This window comes from Stenella coeruleoalba, assembly GCF_951394435.1.
Source record: "Stenella coeruleoalba genome assembly, chromosome: 3".
In the NCBI taxonomy this organism is placed as follows: domain Eukaryota; kingdom Metazoa; phylum Chordata; class Mammalia; order Artiodactyla; family Delphinidae; genus Stenella; species Stenella coeruleoalba.
This window is the reverse complement of record NC_137148.1, coordinates 172,148,642-172,164,934: the sequence shown is the minus strand read 5'-3', so window position 1 is coordinate 172,164,934 and position 16,293 is coordinate 172,148,642. Positions and strand designations below refer to the sequence as shown.

The 16,293-nt window shown below is 58.5% G+C and overlaps 1 protein-coding gene across 3 annotated transcripts; it reads left to right on the top strand.

The window, feature by feature from the left end:
- The first annotated feature begins 4,623 nt into the window (after positions 1-4,623).
- On the top strand, positions 4,624-15,920 carry MBD3 (methyl-CpG binding domain protein 3). 3 transcript variants are annotated; one of them, XM_079915939.1, is made up of 6 exons: positions 4,624-4,827; positions 10,587-10,746; positions 11,302-11,439; positions 12,304-12,394; positions 12,853-13,030; positions 14,165-15,920. In XM_079915939.1, exons 1-6 carry the CDS (start codon positions 4,814-4,816, stop codon positions 14,355-14,357), a joined length of 774 nt encoding a protein of 257 aa, XP_079772065.1. In that variant the 5' UTR covers positions 4,624-4,813; the 3' UTR covers positions 14,358-15,920. The 3 variants fall into 3 exon arrangements, with proteins under 3 accessions (XP_079772065.1, XP_079772064.1, XP_079772063.1); XM_079915938.1 differs by having other exon boundaries at positions 4,624-4,923; positions 11,341-11,439; XM_079915937.1 differs by having other exon boundaries at positions 4,624-4,923.
- The last annotated feature ends 373 nt before the right edge of the window (positions 15,921-16,293 follow it).

Here is a 16,293-nt window from a genome sequence, read left to right as displayed (position 1 = left end):
GAAGCCCACGCACTGCAACAGAGTAGCCCCTGCTCACTGCAACTAGAGAAAGCCCGCACGAAGCAACAAAGACCCAACGCAGCCAAAAATAAATAAATAAATAAACTTATTAAAAAAAAAAACTACATAAAAACATATTGTATAAAGGGGGACTTCCCTGGTGGTCCAGTGGTTAAGACTCTGTGCTTCCAATGCAGGGGGTGTGGGTTCGATCCCTGGTCGGGGAACTAAGATCCCACATGCTACGCTGAGCGGCCAAAAAATAAAATAAATTAAAATTAAATTAAATTAAATTAAAAAATAACTAAATAAATAAAATAAAAATATCTTCCAAAAAAAATATCTTCCTACAATGTCTTGTACTAGGTTGGTGTTCAGTAAATATTGCGTTAAAAATGTATAAAGCGCATATCTTCCTCATTTTGTCTCACTTTAAAATGGCACAGTACTGTTCAATCTGTATTTAAATTTTTTACATTTTGTATACAAATAGCTCCTACAATTCAATAACAAAAAAAAAAATCCAATCGAAAAATGGGCAGAAGACCTAAATAGATATTTCTCCAAAGATGGCCAATAGGCACACCAAAAGATGCTTAACATTGCTAATTATTAGAGAAATGAAAATCAAAACCACAGTGAGTTACCACCTCACACCAGTCAGAATGGCCATCATTAAAAAGTCTACAAATAATAAATGCTGGAGAGGGTGTGGAGAAAAGGGAACCCTCCTACACTGTTGGTGTGAATGTAAATTGGTGCAGCCACTATGGAGAACAGTATGGAGGTTCCTTTAAAAACTAAAAATAGGGACCTTCCTGGCAGCCCAGTGGTTAGGACTCCGTGCTTTTACTGCCGAGGGCCCCGGTTCAATCCCTGGTCGGGGACCTAAGATCCCACAAGCCGCATGGTGTGGCCAAACAAAAACAAAAAATAGAATTGTCATATGATCCAGCAATCCCACTCCTGGGCATATACCAGGCAAAACTATCATTTGAAACCCAATGTTCATAGCAGCATTATATACAATTGCCAAGACATGGAAGCAACATAAATGTCCATCGACAGATGAATGGGTAAAGAAATTGTGGTACATATACAATGGAATACTACTCAGCCATCAAAAAGAATAATGCCATTTGCAGCCAACAGGGATGCAACTAGAGACTGTCATACTACGTAAGTCAGAAAGACAAAGAAAAACACCATATGATACCACTTATATGTGGAATCTAAAATACAACACAAATGAACATATCTACAAAAGAAAAACAGACACAGAGGAAAAAACTTGTGATTGCCAAGGGTGGGGAGGGATGGAGTGGGAGTTTGGGATTAGCAGATGCAAACTATTATATGTAGAATGGATAAATAGCAAGTTCCTACTATATAGCACAGGGAAATACATTCAATATCCTGTGATAAACCATAATGGAAAAGAACATGAAAAAAATATGAATGTATGACTGAGTCACTTTGCTGTATAGCGGAAATTAAACACAACATTGTAAATCAACTATACTTCAATAAAATTTAAAATTTTTTGACATTTTGTTCATCATGGATTGTTTGCATTCATTTTGGATTGTTAAAATATTGCATTAACTGCCATTAATCTTGAAGTTTTTGGCGCCCACTAAATTTTCTGCCCAAGGTAAGTGCCATGAATGCCTCATATTAGCTTGCAGGAATGCTTGGCTGGGGACATCTGTGGTTGTCACGACTGGGGGGGGGGGGTCTCCCGGCATGAGTGGGCGGGGCCAGGGATGCTGCTCCACACCCCGCAGTGCCCAGGATGACCCCACAGAGAATGCACTGGCCCCGATAGCAGCAGTTGCAGGGCAGAGAGACCCTGCCTCCGAAAGTCTTTTCAAGGTCCTCACATGGCCCCTCCTGGTTTAATTTCTATCTTTCACCTTGTGGAGACGGGCAGGAGAAGGCGTCTGCTTGGGGACTGGGCCAGCAGGCCTGGGCAAAGAGTTTATTTCAAAGGAGCAGCGCCCAGCCCAACGGGAGAGGAGCTGGGCAGCCCCCGTCCCTCCCATCCAGGCCTCCTGGCCTCTCGTCTCTGCGTCTGCCGCCAGCACCCTGGGTCACAGCCACCCTCCCGGTCAGGCCTCTGGACCAGTCCCTTGAGGACAGTCCTTGGCTCGGGCCAAGTAACTCCCAGAGACCCACTGTCTATGCTCTGGGGTCAGCCTGGACCCGAGGGGTTCAGATTCCCTGAGAAGCAAGTGAGACCGGCGGGGCTGGTTCTTGAGGTGGAGGCGTTGCTTTTCCATCATCCAACCATGAGGTCAAATCCAACACCACACGTCCATGGGTATACGGCTGTCAAAACCCAGGAAATAACAATGGAGGATGTGGAGAAATCAGAGCCTTTGTTCGCTGCTACTGGGAATGGGAAATGGGGCAGCTACAGTGGACAACAGTCTGGCAGTTCCTCAAAAAATTAAACACAGGGCAACAGGCATATGAAAAGATGCTCAGCATCACTAATCACCAGAAAAATGCCAATCAGAATCACAATAAGGTATCACCTCACACCTGTCAGAATGACTATTATCTAAAAGTCTACAAATAAAAAATGTTGGTGAGAATGTTGTGGAGAAAAGGGAACCCTCCTACACTGTTGGTGGGACTGTAAATTGGTGCAGCCACTATGGAGAACGATAAGGACGTTTCTGCAAAAACTAAAAATAGAAGTACCATATGACCCAGCAATTCCACTCCTGGGTATATATCCAAAAGAAGCAAAAACACTAATTCAAAAAGGTACATGCACCCCAGTGTTCAGAGCAGCACTATTTACAATAGCAAAGACACGGAAGCAACCTAAATGTCCAGTAACAGATGAATGGATAAAGATGTGGTACATATATATAATAGAATATTACCTATAAAAAAGGAAATTTTTCCATTTGCATCAACATGGAGGGATTTGGAAGGTATTACACTAAGTGAAATAAGTCAGACAAAGATAAATACTGTATGATCCTGGTCATCTATGGAATCTAAAAAATACAGCAACAAAAAAGAAGCAGACTCACAGATATAGAGAACAAACTAGTGGTTACAGTGGAGGGGGAGAGGGGCAAGATAGGGGTTGGGGGTGGGAGGTACAAACTGTTGGGTGTAAGATTGGCTCAGGGATGTACTGTAGGACATGAGCAATATTGCCAATATTTGGTAATAACTGTAAATGGAAAGCACACTTTGAAAACTGTATAAAAGTTACAAAAAATATATTAATGTTTTGCCCTTCTCAAAAAATGAACAAAAACAAAAAATTAAAATGTAGGATCGCCAGTGATTCCAGCTCTGGGTGTGCACCCAAGAGAAGTAAAAGCAGGGCTGGAGTGGTGCTGGGGTCTCCTGTCACAGGAAGGCTGACAACTTTTTCCTTTAAGAGTCTTCACGTGCTTTCACTGATTACAATGCACGCGTCTATCTTTGCAACTTTGATTTTTAAATTAAAACGAAATCGCACACACTGGGAGAAAACACAACAGCGACCAGTACTGCTCTCTGTGGAAGGCCAGGTCCTGGAGCACTGGGTTTGGGCCTGACCTGCACACAGGCATACAGTGCCCCGAACCAGCTTTGTAATGGGGTGACCGCTCGCCGATCAGGGTGCCTCCCGGCCACTATGCCCTTTGTCTGTGGGAGAGCAGCCCAGCTACCCCTTGGGGAACGCAGGAGGGAAAGGGACGTTAAGGAATTGAGAAGTTACACTTACCCGGGGACTTAATATAAATAAACAAGTGACACCTGCGGGCCATGGTCTTCGGCGTCCCGCCCAAGCCCCGCCTCCAACTAGAGCAGGGACCTGGGGGGCCCCAAGGCTGCGAAGACACCTGCAGGGAGCTCCAAGTGCGCGGCCCAGGCCTGCTGCCCTCGGGGGAGCCCAGGGCCTTCCCACCCGCAGCCTCCCCCTCCCCCAGGGACCCGACGCCAGGACAGGCCCGTCGGGAGGCCCAGCCCGCACCTGGCACTGCCCACAGCTAAGGCCACTCACTCAGCAGTCTTTTCTTAAGTACTTGACCTGGGCCGGCCAGGCTCTGCCCTGGGGGAGCAGGGCAGGCAGGAGAGGGCCTGGGGGAGGGAGAGGGGACACAAGGTGGGGCGGGAGATTCCCAAGTAAGGGCCTGGAGCCCCAGGAGACAGAAAGCGGCTGGACTAAGGAGGAGGCAGGAAAAGGGGGCCGATTCTGAGATGTCATTAAAGCGTCGGGTGGGCCTTGGGGTGTGGAGGTGGGTGGTCACCGACAATGACCCTAAACGCGGATGCCAGTGACGAGACCAGGGAAGCGGCGGGATGGCGGTCCGGCACTGAACGGGCATCCCGGGACACAGGCCTCGGAAGAGACGCGGGAGAGACCAAGGCGGACAGCGCAGCGGCAAGCAGGGGCCACCAGCCACTTGCGGGCGGGCCAGGGCGCAGGCGCGGAGCGGACGAGCCGCGCGCCGCCGCAGGCCCCACCTTCAGGCCGCGCGCTGATTGGCGCCGCCGCCGAGGGGCGGGGCCGGAGGCCACGGGCGGGGCGGGACCTGTGCGGCGCCTGCGCAGCACGGGGCCCCCGCGCGCGGGCGGGTGGGCGGAGCGGGCCCCCCGAGCGGGGGCTGGCGAGCGCGGGGAGGGGGCCGAAAGGGCGGCAAAGCCGGCGCGCGCCCGGCTTGGGGAGGAGGGCGGAGGCCCACGGGCCGGAACAGCCGCGGCAAGTGGCGGCGGCAGCGGTGGAGGCAGCTGAGGCGGCGGCGACGAGCGGGGGTCCGGGCGGCAGCGGCGGCGGCGGGTCGAGGAGCCGGGCGCGATGGAGCGGAAGAGGTGGGAGTGCCCGGCGCTCCCGCAGGGCTGGGAGAGGGAAGAAGTGCCCAGAAGGTCGGGGCTGTCGGCCGGCCACAGGGATGTCTTTTACTATAGGTGAATGAACGTGCCGGCCGGGCAGGGCCCCAACGGGCGTCTCCCAGCGGCCTCTGCGGCGGCCTGGGCGCCCCGACCCGGGCCGCGGCCTGGGCCCCGCGCGTGCGTTGTGCGTGCATGCGTGCGTACGTGCCGGCGCGCGGCGGGCGCTTGGCCCAGTGCGCGTGCGTGCCCGGCGGGCCCGAGCCCAGTGCGCGTGCGTGCCCGGCGAAGCCTTCGCTCAGTGTGCTTGCGCTCCCCCCGCTGCCGCATGGTCCTGGGACCGGCCCCGGGTTGGCGGCGGCCTTTGTTCGGCGGCCGCGGCGAAGCGGCCGGTTGGGCAAGGGGCACCCCGGCACGGGCCAGATGCCGCTGGGAGGCGGGGGTGGGGGCTGGGCTGTCCCTTTGGTTCTCGTGGGGCGCTCCTGGGGCCGCGCGCAGTCTGGGTCGGGTGGGGATCCCGGGTTTCAGGGAGCAGGGTTCCCTGTGGGGGACCAGGGAGGGCTGCCTAGAGATGCAGGTTTCTGGGCCCTTCACAGGGTGGCCTGGTCCTGGAGCTGCGTGTCTTTTAAGAGCCGCCCCTCCCCCATCCTTGGGCACCGTGGGTAGTGGCCTCTCCAGTCGCCAGGCCGGGGACGCGGCCTTTGTGAGCTTCCCTCACCCAAACTGGAGGGAGGGCTGCCCTTGGCCCGAGAAAGGTGGCAGGGACCCCCCCACCCCCAGTGAAACAGAATCAGTAGGCGGCTGGAAGCCCAGCCTCAGACCGTCAACCACCTGCTGTTTGCCTTTTCCTTCCTTTTTTTTTTTTTTCCTCTTGATTGGTGGAAGATGCTTTTGTTTCTGAGCCAGGCTTGATGGCTCCCTCCCCTTTGCTTTAGGACCCTGACAAAAGAAAAGCAGGCGGGACACCTGCCACGTGTTGAATGCCTGCCAGGTGTTGGGGGGTGTGCAGCAGGTCCTGGGCCTTTGCTGTCCTCGCTTTGGGAGGAGTGAAGGAAGTGAGCAGGGTAAGGATGGCAGCTCATCCAGGACAAGCTCAGGTTCTAGTGTCCAAAGAGTGCTGGTGGCCCTCCAGTGTGTACTGTAATTGGCTGCCCCTCTCGTAATGTCAAGCATGAAATAGTGGGGTTACGATCATCTTTTAGGGAAACGTGTGTATTCCCCCTCACTGCGGCTGTCTGTGACGTCACTCCCTCGCTGGCTGTTTAGAGAAGCTTCCTTCTGGGTGCGTGAAGAGGCCTCTCACCACCGCCCCTCATTTAATTCTGAGCGCACTTGTGTTCTCACTTCTTCCTTTTAGGTCTGAAGAATGAGGCAGGTCTCTGTTCCTCTAGTCCTTTGTTAATTTAACAGATGCCTCTGCAGCACATGCTGGGTGTCCTGGCCATTCAGCTGGGAGTGAGACCTGGGCCCTCCCCTCGTGGGTGACAGCTGGTGCCCCAGCCATCACCCCATTGCTTTCATAGTTAACAGGTGATGACATATGCAGAGAGATGTGGGGGTCTGTGAGGGGCAGATTGATGGGAGTGCCTGGTCGAGCTGGGTGCGGGTCAGTGAGGGCTTGTCTGGGGAGGCAGCACAGAGGTGAGCCCTGGCAGTGGGGCCAGGAGGAGGGTCCAGGCAGCGCCAGCAGCCTGTGAGGAGGCTCAGGAGCTGAACCGGGGCCAGCGTGGCTAGAGGGCCGCAGCCTGTCATCGCCTCACCTCTTGTCCCCACCTGCCTGGGAACCTCTCCGGGCTTCCATCAAGTGGGACCCTGCTCCAAGGCCCCGCCCCCAAGCACAGGGGTCTGGTGGTAGGGAACAGCTCCAAACTGGGGCTGGACAGATGGAATTTCAGTTTTCCCACGGCTCCAATGAGAGGTGAGGGCCTGAGACAGGATGCAGGGTGCGGGGTCCAGTGCCACTCCCAGGTCTCTGGTGTGGATGACCTACCCTGTCCCAGCAGGTCGGAGGTCTGGGGGGGATGTGATATCTTTTCTGGAATGTGGGCCCTTGGCCTTCTCACCACCTGATGCCGAGCCAGGTGTCTAGGCAGGGAGCACAGATGGATTTCCCTGGTTCTCTCTCTTTTTTTTTTTTTTTTTAATATTTATTTATTTGGCTGCGCCAGGTCTTAGTTGCGGCACACGGAATCTTCGTTGCTGCTTGCGCGATCTGTAGTTGTGGCATGTGGGATCTTTTACTTGAGGGATAAGTATCTAGTTCCCTGAGCAGGGTTTGAACCTGGACCCCCTGCATTGGGAGCGCGGAGTTTTTTTTTTTTTTTCCCCGGTGCGCGGGCCTCTCACTGTTGTGGCCTCTCCCGTTGCGGAGCACAGGCTCCGGACGCACAGGCTCAGTGGCCATGGCTCACGGGCCTAGCCGCTCTGTGGCATGTGGGATCTTCCCGGACCGGGGCACGAACCTGCGTCCCCTGCATCGTCAGGCGGACTCTCAACCACTGCACCACCAGGGAAGCCCGGAGCGCGCGCGGAGTCTTAACCGCTGGACCACTAGGGAAGTCCCTTCCTGGTTCCTTAATGCAGAGGGAAAGCAGATCTCCGGTGCTGTTGAGTCGGACAGACCTGTCCTTGGATCTTAGCCCTGCCCCTAGGGATGTGGAAACTTGGTTTGCTAGTCCAGAGAGTGGGAGAGAGCCAGTGTGTTCTTTGCAGGAGAGGTGGAGCGACCTCACAGACAATTCTGTAGGACTCACCCACACACCCCTCCAGCTTGGTGACCTGGCCCTCAGGACTGGGAGATGGCGGTGGAGCATCTGGTTACAGCCGAGCATTTTCTTTGGAAAAATCATCTCCCTGCCTGACATTTACAATCCAGGCAAGAAGTTGAGGACTTGGAAGTTAGCGTCATTCTTTGGGGTGTGTGGAATAGAGAGGACTTTCCAGAGCTTTTTTTTTTTTTTTTGGCTGCACCATTGCAGCATGCAGGATCCTAGTTCCCTGACAAGGGATAGAACTCACGCCTCCTGCCTTGGGAGCGTGGAGGCTTAAACCACTGGACCACCAGGGAAGTCCCAGAGCTCTTTTTTTTTTTTTTTTAAATAAATAAATTTATTTATTTATTTATTTTTGGCTGCATTGGGTCTTCGTTGCTGCACGCGGTGTTTCTTTAGTTGCGTCGAGCGGGGCTACTCTTCGTTGCTGTGTGTGGGCTTCTCATTGCATTGGCTTCTCGTTGTGGAGCATGGGCTGTAGGTGTGTGGGCTTCAGTAGTTGTGGCACGCGGGCCCAGTAGTTGTGGCTCGTGGGCTCTACAGCGCAGGCTCTGTAGTTGTGGCGCATGGGCTTAGTTGCTCCGTGGCATGCGGGATCTTCCCGGACCAGGGCTCGAGCCCGTGTCCCCTGCATTGGCAGGCAGACTCTTAATCACTGCGCCACCAGGGAAGACCCCAGAGGTCATTTTAAAGGTGCAAATACTCAGGAAAGCAGGAAGTGCTCGGCAGGTTGACCCCCCTTCCTTGGGCAGCGGGCTCAGCTTGGCCAGAACCAGCTTCATCTTGCTGTTTGGGCCTCACTGGGCATCTCGGGTTACAAGCCTCCTTATAGGCCTGGGGTCAACACTCACTCATCACGGCTCGTACAGCCCTGCATCCGGCCCAGGCCCTGGGCTCCGCGCTTGGTGCTGGCTCCATCCCCATGACGGCCCCAATGCTTCAGGGTCCGCCGAGGACCACCAGGCTTCTGGCTACCTGTCTACTCCACCGGGTAGGCCTGTTTCCCTAGAAAGACAGCAGTGCTCATTTTTGTTCTACACCTGTGGTTTTACTGCAGAAGTTTTTTTCTTTTATTGGATAAAACAGCTCATTTTTCTGTCCCAATACAGATCTGCAAAACCTGTTTTTAAAATTGAGATATAGTTCACATTCCATACGATTCAGTCTTTAAAAGTGTCCAGTTCAGCAGTTTTCATGCACCCATCACCACTCTCTAGTTCCGGAACGTTCTCATCACCCCAAAATGAGCCCTGTGTCCATTAGCTCCCCAGCTCCTCATAGCCCCCATCCACTCTCTGTCTTGCGTTCACTTTTGTGACAGCTTCATTGAGGTAGGAGTCACATGCCATACTGTTCACCCGTGTAAAGCGTACAATTCACAGGTAGCAGCACCCACCACCACGATCAAAGTTAGAGCCTTTTCCTCCCCCCAGAAGAGCCCTAGACCTTTAACTATCTCTGCCCTTAGCCCTGCTCCCCAGCCCCTAGTCTACGGTTCTGCGTTTCTGTTTCCCTGTCCTCATGCATTTTTTAAAGCAGAACAGCAGCAGGTGGGGTGACTGGAGGCCAAGAAGTGCTGGCGAGTGCTTGTCAGGGTCCTGGCCCTCTTTGTGGCCATAGTTGGAGCCAGAGTCGGGACTCAGGGTCCTTTCCGCTGCTCCAGGCACGTGGACCCTGTTCACGTCAGCCAGCACAGAGCATAACGGAAAAATGGATCTTCCAGAAGAGTCCACGGGGGTCTCAGAACCCAAGGTGGTGGGGCTGGCCCTGACCCAGGTGAGGCCCTGGTGGGGCTGGAAGGGGTTCCACTCTTCACACTTTTGCCACTTGTCCGCAGTGCCCAGGGACACCTGGAGGGGGCGGGCGTGTGCTGGCTTGAATTCAGGCTCAGCCTAGAGGCTCTCAGGGGAGATCAGCAAAGTGCAGGCCCTCGTTAGCCTCAGATGGAGAGTGACAGGGACGTCCTAGACGGGTGCCAGGCCTGCTGGAGGATCATGTGTGCCGCTCACTGGTTTCTAGTACATTCAGGGCTGTGCAACCATCACCACTAATTCCAGAACATTCCATAACCCCAAAGAGAAGCCCCAGTCCCTGACAGCCAGGAACCCACTCTCTGTCTCTGGATTTGCCTGTTCTGGACGTTTCCCATCAGTGGAATCACACACTGTGTGTCCTTCTGTGTCTGGCTTCTCTCACTGAGCATCATGTTCTCAAGGTCTGTCCACGTTGTAGCGAGTGTCAGGGCTTCTCTCCTTTTTGTGGCTGAGTGATGCTCCCATGTGTGGAGGGACATCTGGGCTGTTTTCACTCTGCCCAGTGAGTCATGCTGCTGTGAGTAATTAAGTGTAAGTTATTATGTCGACATGTGTTTTGATTTCTCTTGGATACTTAGGGGTGGAATTGCTGTTTAACCATTAGAGGAGCTACCAGACTGTTTCCCAAAGTGGCTGCAGGAGTCCCCGTGCCCAGGGATGTGTCATTATTAGTGCTCACTGGGTCCCGTTCTGGTCACCTGTAGCATGAGCTCTGAGTCTGCACTGCAGCTAGAGGTTGGCGTTAGCTTTTCCTAGAAAGGCGAGTCCGCTGAGCTGGTCCGTGGGGTGAGCAGGATGGCAGAGCTTCACAGCCAGGTTTCAGGCTTTCCCAGCAGGTCTCGCCTGGGCAGCTCTTTGGTGCCCAAAGAGCCCCAAAACTGAGGTTTTACAGCCCAGCCCCCCCAGGACAGGTCCATAATGCTGTAATGGACCTGCTATCCTTGGGTCTTTTCTCGAGAACATGGCCAGATTCTGCTTCTGGAATGTTCCAGAAACTCCAGCCAGGCTCCCAGGGCTGGGCCCCATCCTTCCGAAGGTCGGGGCGTCCATCCCTGCTCTCGGCCTCAGCATCTGCTGCGCTGGGGAGAGGGTGGACCGGCTTGGCCTGGCGCCCCCCTCCCGGCTCCCCCCTCCGCTGACCGCGCTGTGTCTGCAGCCCGAGCGGGAAGAAGTTCCGGAGCAAGCCCCAGCTGGCGCGCTACCTGGGCGGCTCCATGGACCTGAGCACCTTCGACTTCCGCACGGGCAAGATGCTGATGGGCAAGATGAACAAGAGCCGGCAGCGGGTGCGCTATGACTCCCCGAGCCAGGTCAAGGTGAGCCCACGCTGACCGCTGCTGGGTAGGGCTCACCCACCGTCCTGGAGTTAGAGGCCTAGCTACTCACTGTGGGGAGCTCAGCAGCTGTGGAAAAGCAGAAAGAAGACAGGAAACCGCCCATCATCTGTCCCCAGGAGAGGCTCGGGCACGGGGCCTGGGAGGCGGCTCAACTCTGGTCCACACTTGGGCGCCTGGTGACCAGTGTGTCTGTGGGTCTTTGATGGACGCATGTTCGGGGGACTTTGTTCCCTGCCCCGACTGCAGAACAGAGGTGGCCAGGGCGCCCCCAGTCCCGTTCTCTGCGGAGAACGAGGCGCGGGAGGTGAGAAGGGCGGGGTGGGGGGATGAGAGAGAGCAGGTGTGTGTACGGAGTCCCCGCTGCGGCCGCACCGAGGGCAGCGAAGCGGCTGGGCCTGGGCTTGGCGTTGCCTCCGGATCCGTGGGTGCCACGGGGTGTGTTGGTGACTGGGGCCTGTTCCCCGAAGCCCCTTGTGGGGCACGGCTTTCTCGCTGACGGGGAAAGCCCGCTGAGGACCCTGCCCGACCCTGCAGGGCAAGCCCGACCTGAACACGGCCCTCCCGGTCAGGCAGACGGCGTCCATCTTCAAGCAGCCAGTGACCAAGATCACCAACCACCCCAGCAACAAGGTGAAGAGCGACCCCCAGAAGGCCGTGGAGCAGCCCCGGCAGGTGAGCTCCAGCACTTGGTCCACTCTTTAGAGCTGAGTCCGCGGGCCCGGGGCCCCAGTGCCGCGGTCAGGAGCCGTCACCCCGGGGCACGGCCCTGCGGGCACCAGCACCCGACACGCGTATGCGGGGCCTCCTCGGGCCGGCTGCTGTCTTGAACAGATTGAAAAGATCCCGCAAATGCAGTTTTGTGATCTGTTTTCCAAAAACTGAGCCTTAGCCGCGTTTTCACGCATCTTTACAAACGCCCGGTAGATAGCGGGGTGTGGAGGTGCTAGGCCAGAGCAGGGGGCCATGGCCGTCAGAGGGGGAGACGCTCAGGGACCCTGCAGGGCATGGGCCCCGCCATGGGCAGCCGCCCTGGGTGCTGTTCCATTTGGGTTGGAGCCCTCTAGGTAAGAGGTCAGAAACCTGTGGGGCTGCCTGTCGCCCCCCTCCCCAGAGTCTGGAGGTGCAGTTGAGGGTGTGAGCTTGTTGCCCGTCCGGGGGCTCCTGGGTCCCCTGTCTGCACCAGGCGGTGCCCACGGACAGCGCTTGTTTGGGCTGTGACAGGGGTCGGCCGGGGCTGTTGCCCTGGGCCCATGGCTCAGCCCGGGGTGGAGGTTGGACCTCCCAACCCCCAACTCCAGGGTGAAGGGGAGCCACAGACTGTCCGATGGCGCATCTGACGTCCTGGGTCTTCGTCCTGCCGGAAGCAGGGCTTGGGGTTTCTCTGCCCTGTGAGGACCCCGGGGCGCGAGCAGCCCCAGCAAGTGTGGGGGTCAGAGGTCACACTGAGACCCCCATCCTGGCCGCCTAGGGTCACCTGCTGTGGGAGCAGGTGGCCTGGCCGTCCTGTCGGCCTGACGTCTGTCTGTGTGGCGGCAGCTCTTCTGGGAGAAGAAGCTGAGCGGCCTGAATGCCTTTGACATCGCGGAGGAGCTCGTGAAGACCATGGACCTCCCCAAGGGCTTGCAAGGTGACCCCCTGCAGGGGGCAAGGGGGAGATGGAGGAGGGATGAGGCCCGTGCTCCCCCAACCTGGGGCCAGCCGGGCTGCACCTGACGCTGGGGCCGCGTCTGGTCACGGGGTCCTGAAAACACTCGGGGGTCTGGTTTCCCTGCCGCGCCATAAAAGCATCCCTGCTGTCCCTGAGAGGGTAGTCGTCTCCCTGTATGTCGTGGAGTGACCGCCCCCTTCCAGCGTCCGGGTGTGACATGGAAATGGCCAGGGAGGGCTCGATTCAGACAGGAAGACGCCTGGGGGACAGGGCTCCTGGCCCTGCGACGGCTCCCCTGAGTGGGACTGCCCGTGGGCTGTGAGGCCCTGGCACACGCAGGACCGGGCAGGGCCTGCTGTAAAGGGAGGTTCAGAATGAAATCGGGGCTGAGGGGGCAAGGCTGGTGCCCGCAGCGACCACCCTCCCTTGCCCGGCAGGCGTGGGTCCCGGCTGCACGGATGAGACGCTGCTCTCGGCCATTGCCAGCGCCCTGCACACCAGCACCATGCCCATCACCGGGCAGCTCTCAGCCGCCGTGGAGAAGAACCCCGGGGTGTGGCTCAACACAGCCCAGCCGCTCTGCAAGGCCTTCATGGTGACCGATGAGGACATCAGGTAGCGTCCCACCCCCCCCCACGCCAGTATCCAGGTGTGATGTGGAAGTGGCTGGGGGAGGGCTCGGTTCAGACAGGCGGGCGCCTGGGGGGTGGGGCAGCCTGCAGGGGCGGGAGAGGACAGGGCTCTTGGCCCTGCGATGGCTCCCCTGAGCAGGACTGCACGTGGGCTGTGAGGCCCTGGGTCAGGGGGCGCTGGCACATGCAGGACCGGGCAGGGTGGGCTGAGGGGAAGCAGAGCGCGTCCCGGGCCCTGGATGCTGGGCCTGTGCTTGGCCAGGACCCTGTGGGTGGTGTCCAGGTGCGGGTAGAGCTATCTGGGAGGGCCTCCTGGAAGGTGGTTGGAAGTGGCTCCTGGGCAGGAAACATCTAGAGGTGCTGAGAGGGTAGAACATGCGTGGTGTTCAGCTTTGAAACATCAGTGCACAGCTGAGGTTGGGAGAAGGCGGAGGGGCTGGAAGGCAGAGCAGCTGCACCTGGAGTGCTGTGGGGGGCAGTCTTGGCACTGCAGGTAAAAGCCAGGTGGGTGCGAGAGGGCAGCCCTGTGCCCCGAGAGAGGCAAGGACACGGCGGTGAGACCACACACGTGTACACACACACACACAGAGGCACACACGTGTGTACATACACTGCACGTATGCACAAACACGCACACACATGCATGTACACATACATGCACACATACACGTGTGCATGTTCGCATACGTGTATGCACAGGGCTCATCCCTAGGGAAAGGGCAGGAAAAGAGCACGACTGTCTGAAAAGTCCAAGCAGATCTTTAAAGCACAACTTGCAGAAATAGAAAGTCAGTGAGGTGGGAACCGTAGGTGTCAGGTCCAGCAGTGGCAGTGGCTGTGGTCCTGCTGGGAGGAGGGACTCGTGGCCGGTGGAGGGGAGCGACAGGCACAGAGTCAGGTCCACGTGCTGAGGGGGGCACCTTAGAGGCGGCAGGGAGGGGACAGGGGTCCTTGGCCCGGGCCGGCAGCTGCCCTCTCAGCGGCGCTGATTTGGGGAGGGCCTGGGGGCTGTGCTGGGGGCGGGAGCGGGGGCGTCTGTCTGGACGGGGCGCTTGCAGCGCCCCCGTCTCCCCAGAGATGGACGTGCCCTGGCCAGCAGGTCTTCCTGTGTCCGCAGGAGGCAGGAGGAACTGGTGCAGCAGGTCCGCAAGCGGCTGGAGGAGGCGCTGATGGCCGACATGCTGGCTCACGTGGAGGAGCTGGCCCGGGACGGCGAGGCGCCGCTGGGCAGGGCGGGCGCTGACGGGGATGAGGACGACGGGGACCAGGAGGAGGGGCCCGACCAGGACCAGGAGATGGAGCACGTGTAGAGCAGGCACTGGCCGGGTCCCAGCTCCAGCTCGCGCGGGCAGCGACCACGGGTGAGGGGTGGTCCGGGTCCCTGGGGCCTGCCTTGTGCCAGTGGCAGCAGTGCTGGGCCGGGCGCCTCCCGAGAGCACCTGTCTTCAAGGAGGACGGCCTGCCAGGCACGGATGGTGCCCTCTCTGTCCCTGCACGGGCCCCACCCGCCTGCCCTCCCGCACGGGGCCACCTGCAGACTCGGCCCTCACCCTGCCCAGGCGTGTCCCCTCCCCTGGGCCACGGGGACATGGCTGAAGCACGGCCTCTCGCCTGATGGACCCCCCATGTCTGCCCCTCCTCGGGGTCATGGCTCCACACTGAACTCGGGCCAGCCTGGTCCCCGTGGCTGCTGCCCTGGACCTCTCGCACAGGACAGCTGCCACTGGGCCGCCTGCGAGGCTCCCTGCGGGGCTGGAGAAACATTTGTGGAACTGTCTCCCCTCCCGACCTGCACACATGAGGGACGGTATCCCGGACCGCCCATCAGCCCTTCCAGAAGGGGATGCAGGATGGCTCCCCGGGGCCCACCCGGCGGGCACAGCGCTCCCAAGAGCAAATGGCACAACCCGGACATTTTCCTTCAGTAAAACTCATGGTAGAGGTGAGGCCGATGTCCACGTAGCTGCTTAACCTTCTGTCTGTTGCACACGGATGGGAACTCAGGCCTCAGCGCCTGAAGACCTCACTGTCTGCAGCCCCGGCCCAGCCTGATGGTCAGCGCCGCGGACAGAGAACTAACTGCTCACGGCCGGACTCGGGCCAGGCTCCAGGCCAGCGCCGCCATCAGCTGACCTCCAGGCCTCGGTCTCACCTCATAGAACAGGGACAGTGGCGCTGATCTGGCAGGTGTGGGGCCTCCCACCACCTGGGGCTTCTGCATCCCCATCCCAGGCGCGTTTCCTGGCCAGTCCTGGGCAGCGGCCTCTGTGGAGCATGGGGTTTGGAGGCGGTCAGAGTCATGCTGTCCCCCCCTGCAGCAAGTGCCCCTGGCCAGGGGAGCTTCTGCTACCCTGAGTGGACCCCGGGCCAGCCCCCTTCCCTCAGCCCCAGGAATGCCCTTGGGGTGGCCCCCAGCCCCTCCATCGCCTGGAGACACGAACCCCGGGCCGGTGCAGCCCCAGGGCCCGCCAGTCCTGTCCCAGCCCTGCCACACGCGCGGCCGTTACTGTCGGGGGGGGGGGGGGGCGGGGGAGCCTGGGTCGCTGCCTCATCGGGCCAGACACCGTGGGCTGCCGTGGCCTGCCCGGCGGGGTGACAGTGGCAGTGGGAGCCCCTCGGGGCTGGGACTCGCTGCCCACTCCCTCCAAGGACTCTGGCCCAGGAGGTTGGGCTGACTGCATCCTTCCTAGTCCAGTCAAAGCACAAAGCCCTGAGGACTGCGGCCGCTGCACTGCGGAGGCCGCAGTGACGCTGCCGGGGGCCAGGCCATCACGGGCCCCAGAAAGGCCCCTCCACAGAGGCTGCGGCCCCGAGGGAGGCTCCCGTGGGTGGTGTTGAATAAAGCGTGTCGGGCCAGCGTGGTCTGGGGCCTTGGTTTATCAGAATCCCAGGTTTCGTGTCGCGGCGCTGGGAGCCTGCCTGTGCTGAAGTTCATCATCCTGCCCTGGGTTGGGGGATGGGAGGGGATGGCAGACCCCTGGCCTCTCCCAGGCAGGGTGGGCTTCCCATGGCCCCAAGTGGGGCCTCCTGACACTTGGGCCCCGGCAGTGTTGGCGTGAGAGCTGGGTGTGGAGGCTTCCTGAAAGCCAGCACACTTGGGTACCTTCAGCGCAGTCCCCGCAGCTCCCTTGGAGGCCCCTGCCGACTCTGCGGGTGGGGGCGGGACTGATGCCAGGTGCGCCCACGTCCTTCCTGGGAGAGATGAGGACCTGTCAGTGGGGTCCACGCCGGGAGCTCAGCAGGGGC

Coding starts and splice junctions, on each gene's coding strand:
- MBD3 (XM_079915937.1), top strand. CDS start 4,814: ATGGAGCGGAAGAGGTGGGAGTGCCCGGCGCTCCCGCAGGGCTGGGAG. Junction 12,395..12,852: donor CCTCCCCAAGGGCTTGCAAG/GTGACCCCCTGC, acceptor CTTGCCCGGCAG/GCGTGGGTCCCGGCTGCACG. Junction 13,031..14,164: donor GTGACCGATGAGGACATCAG/GTAGCGTCCCAC, acceptor CTGTGTCCGCAG/GAGGCAGGAGGAACTGGTGC.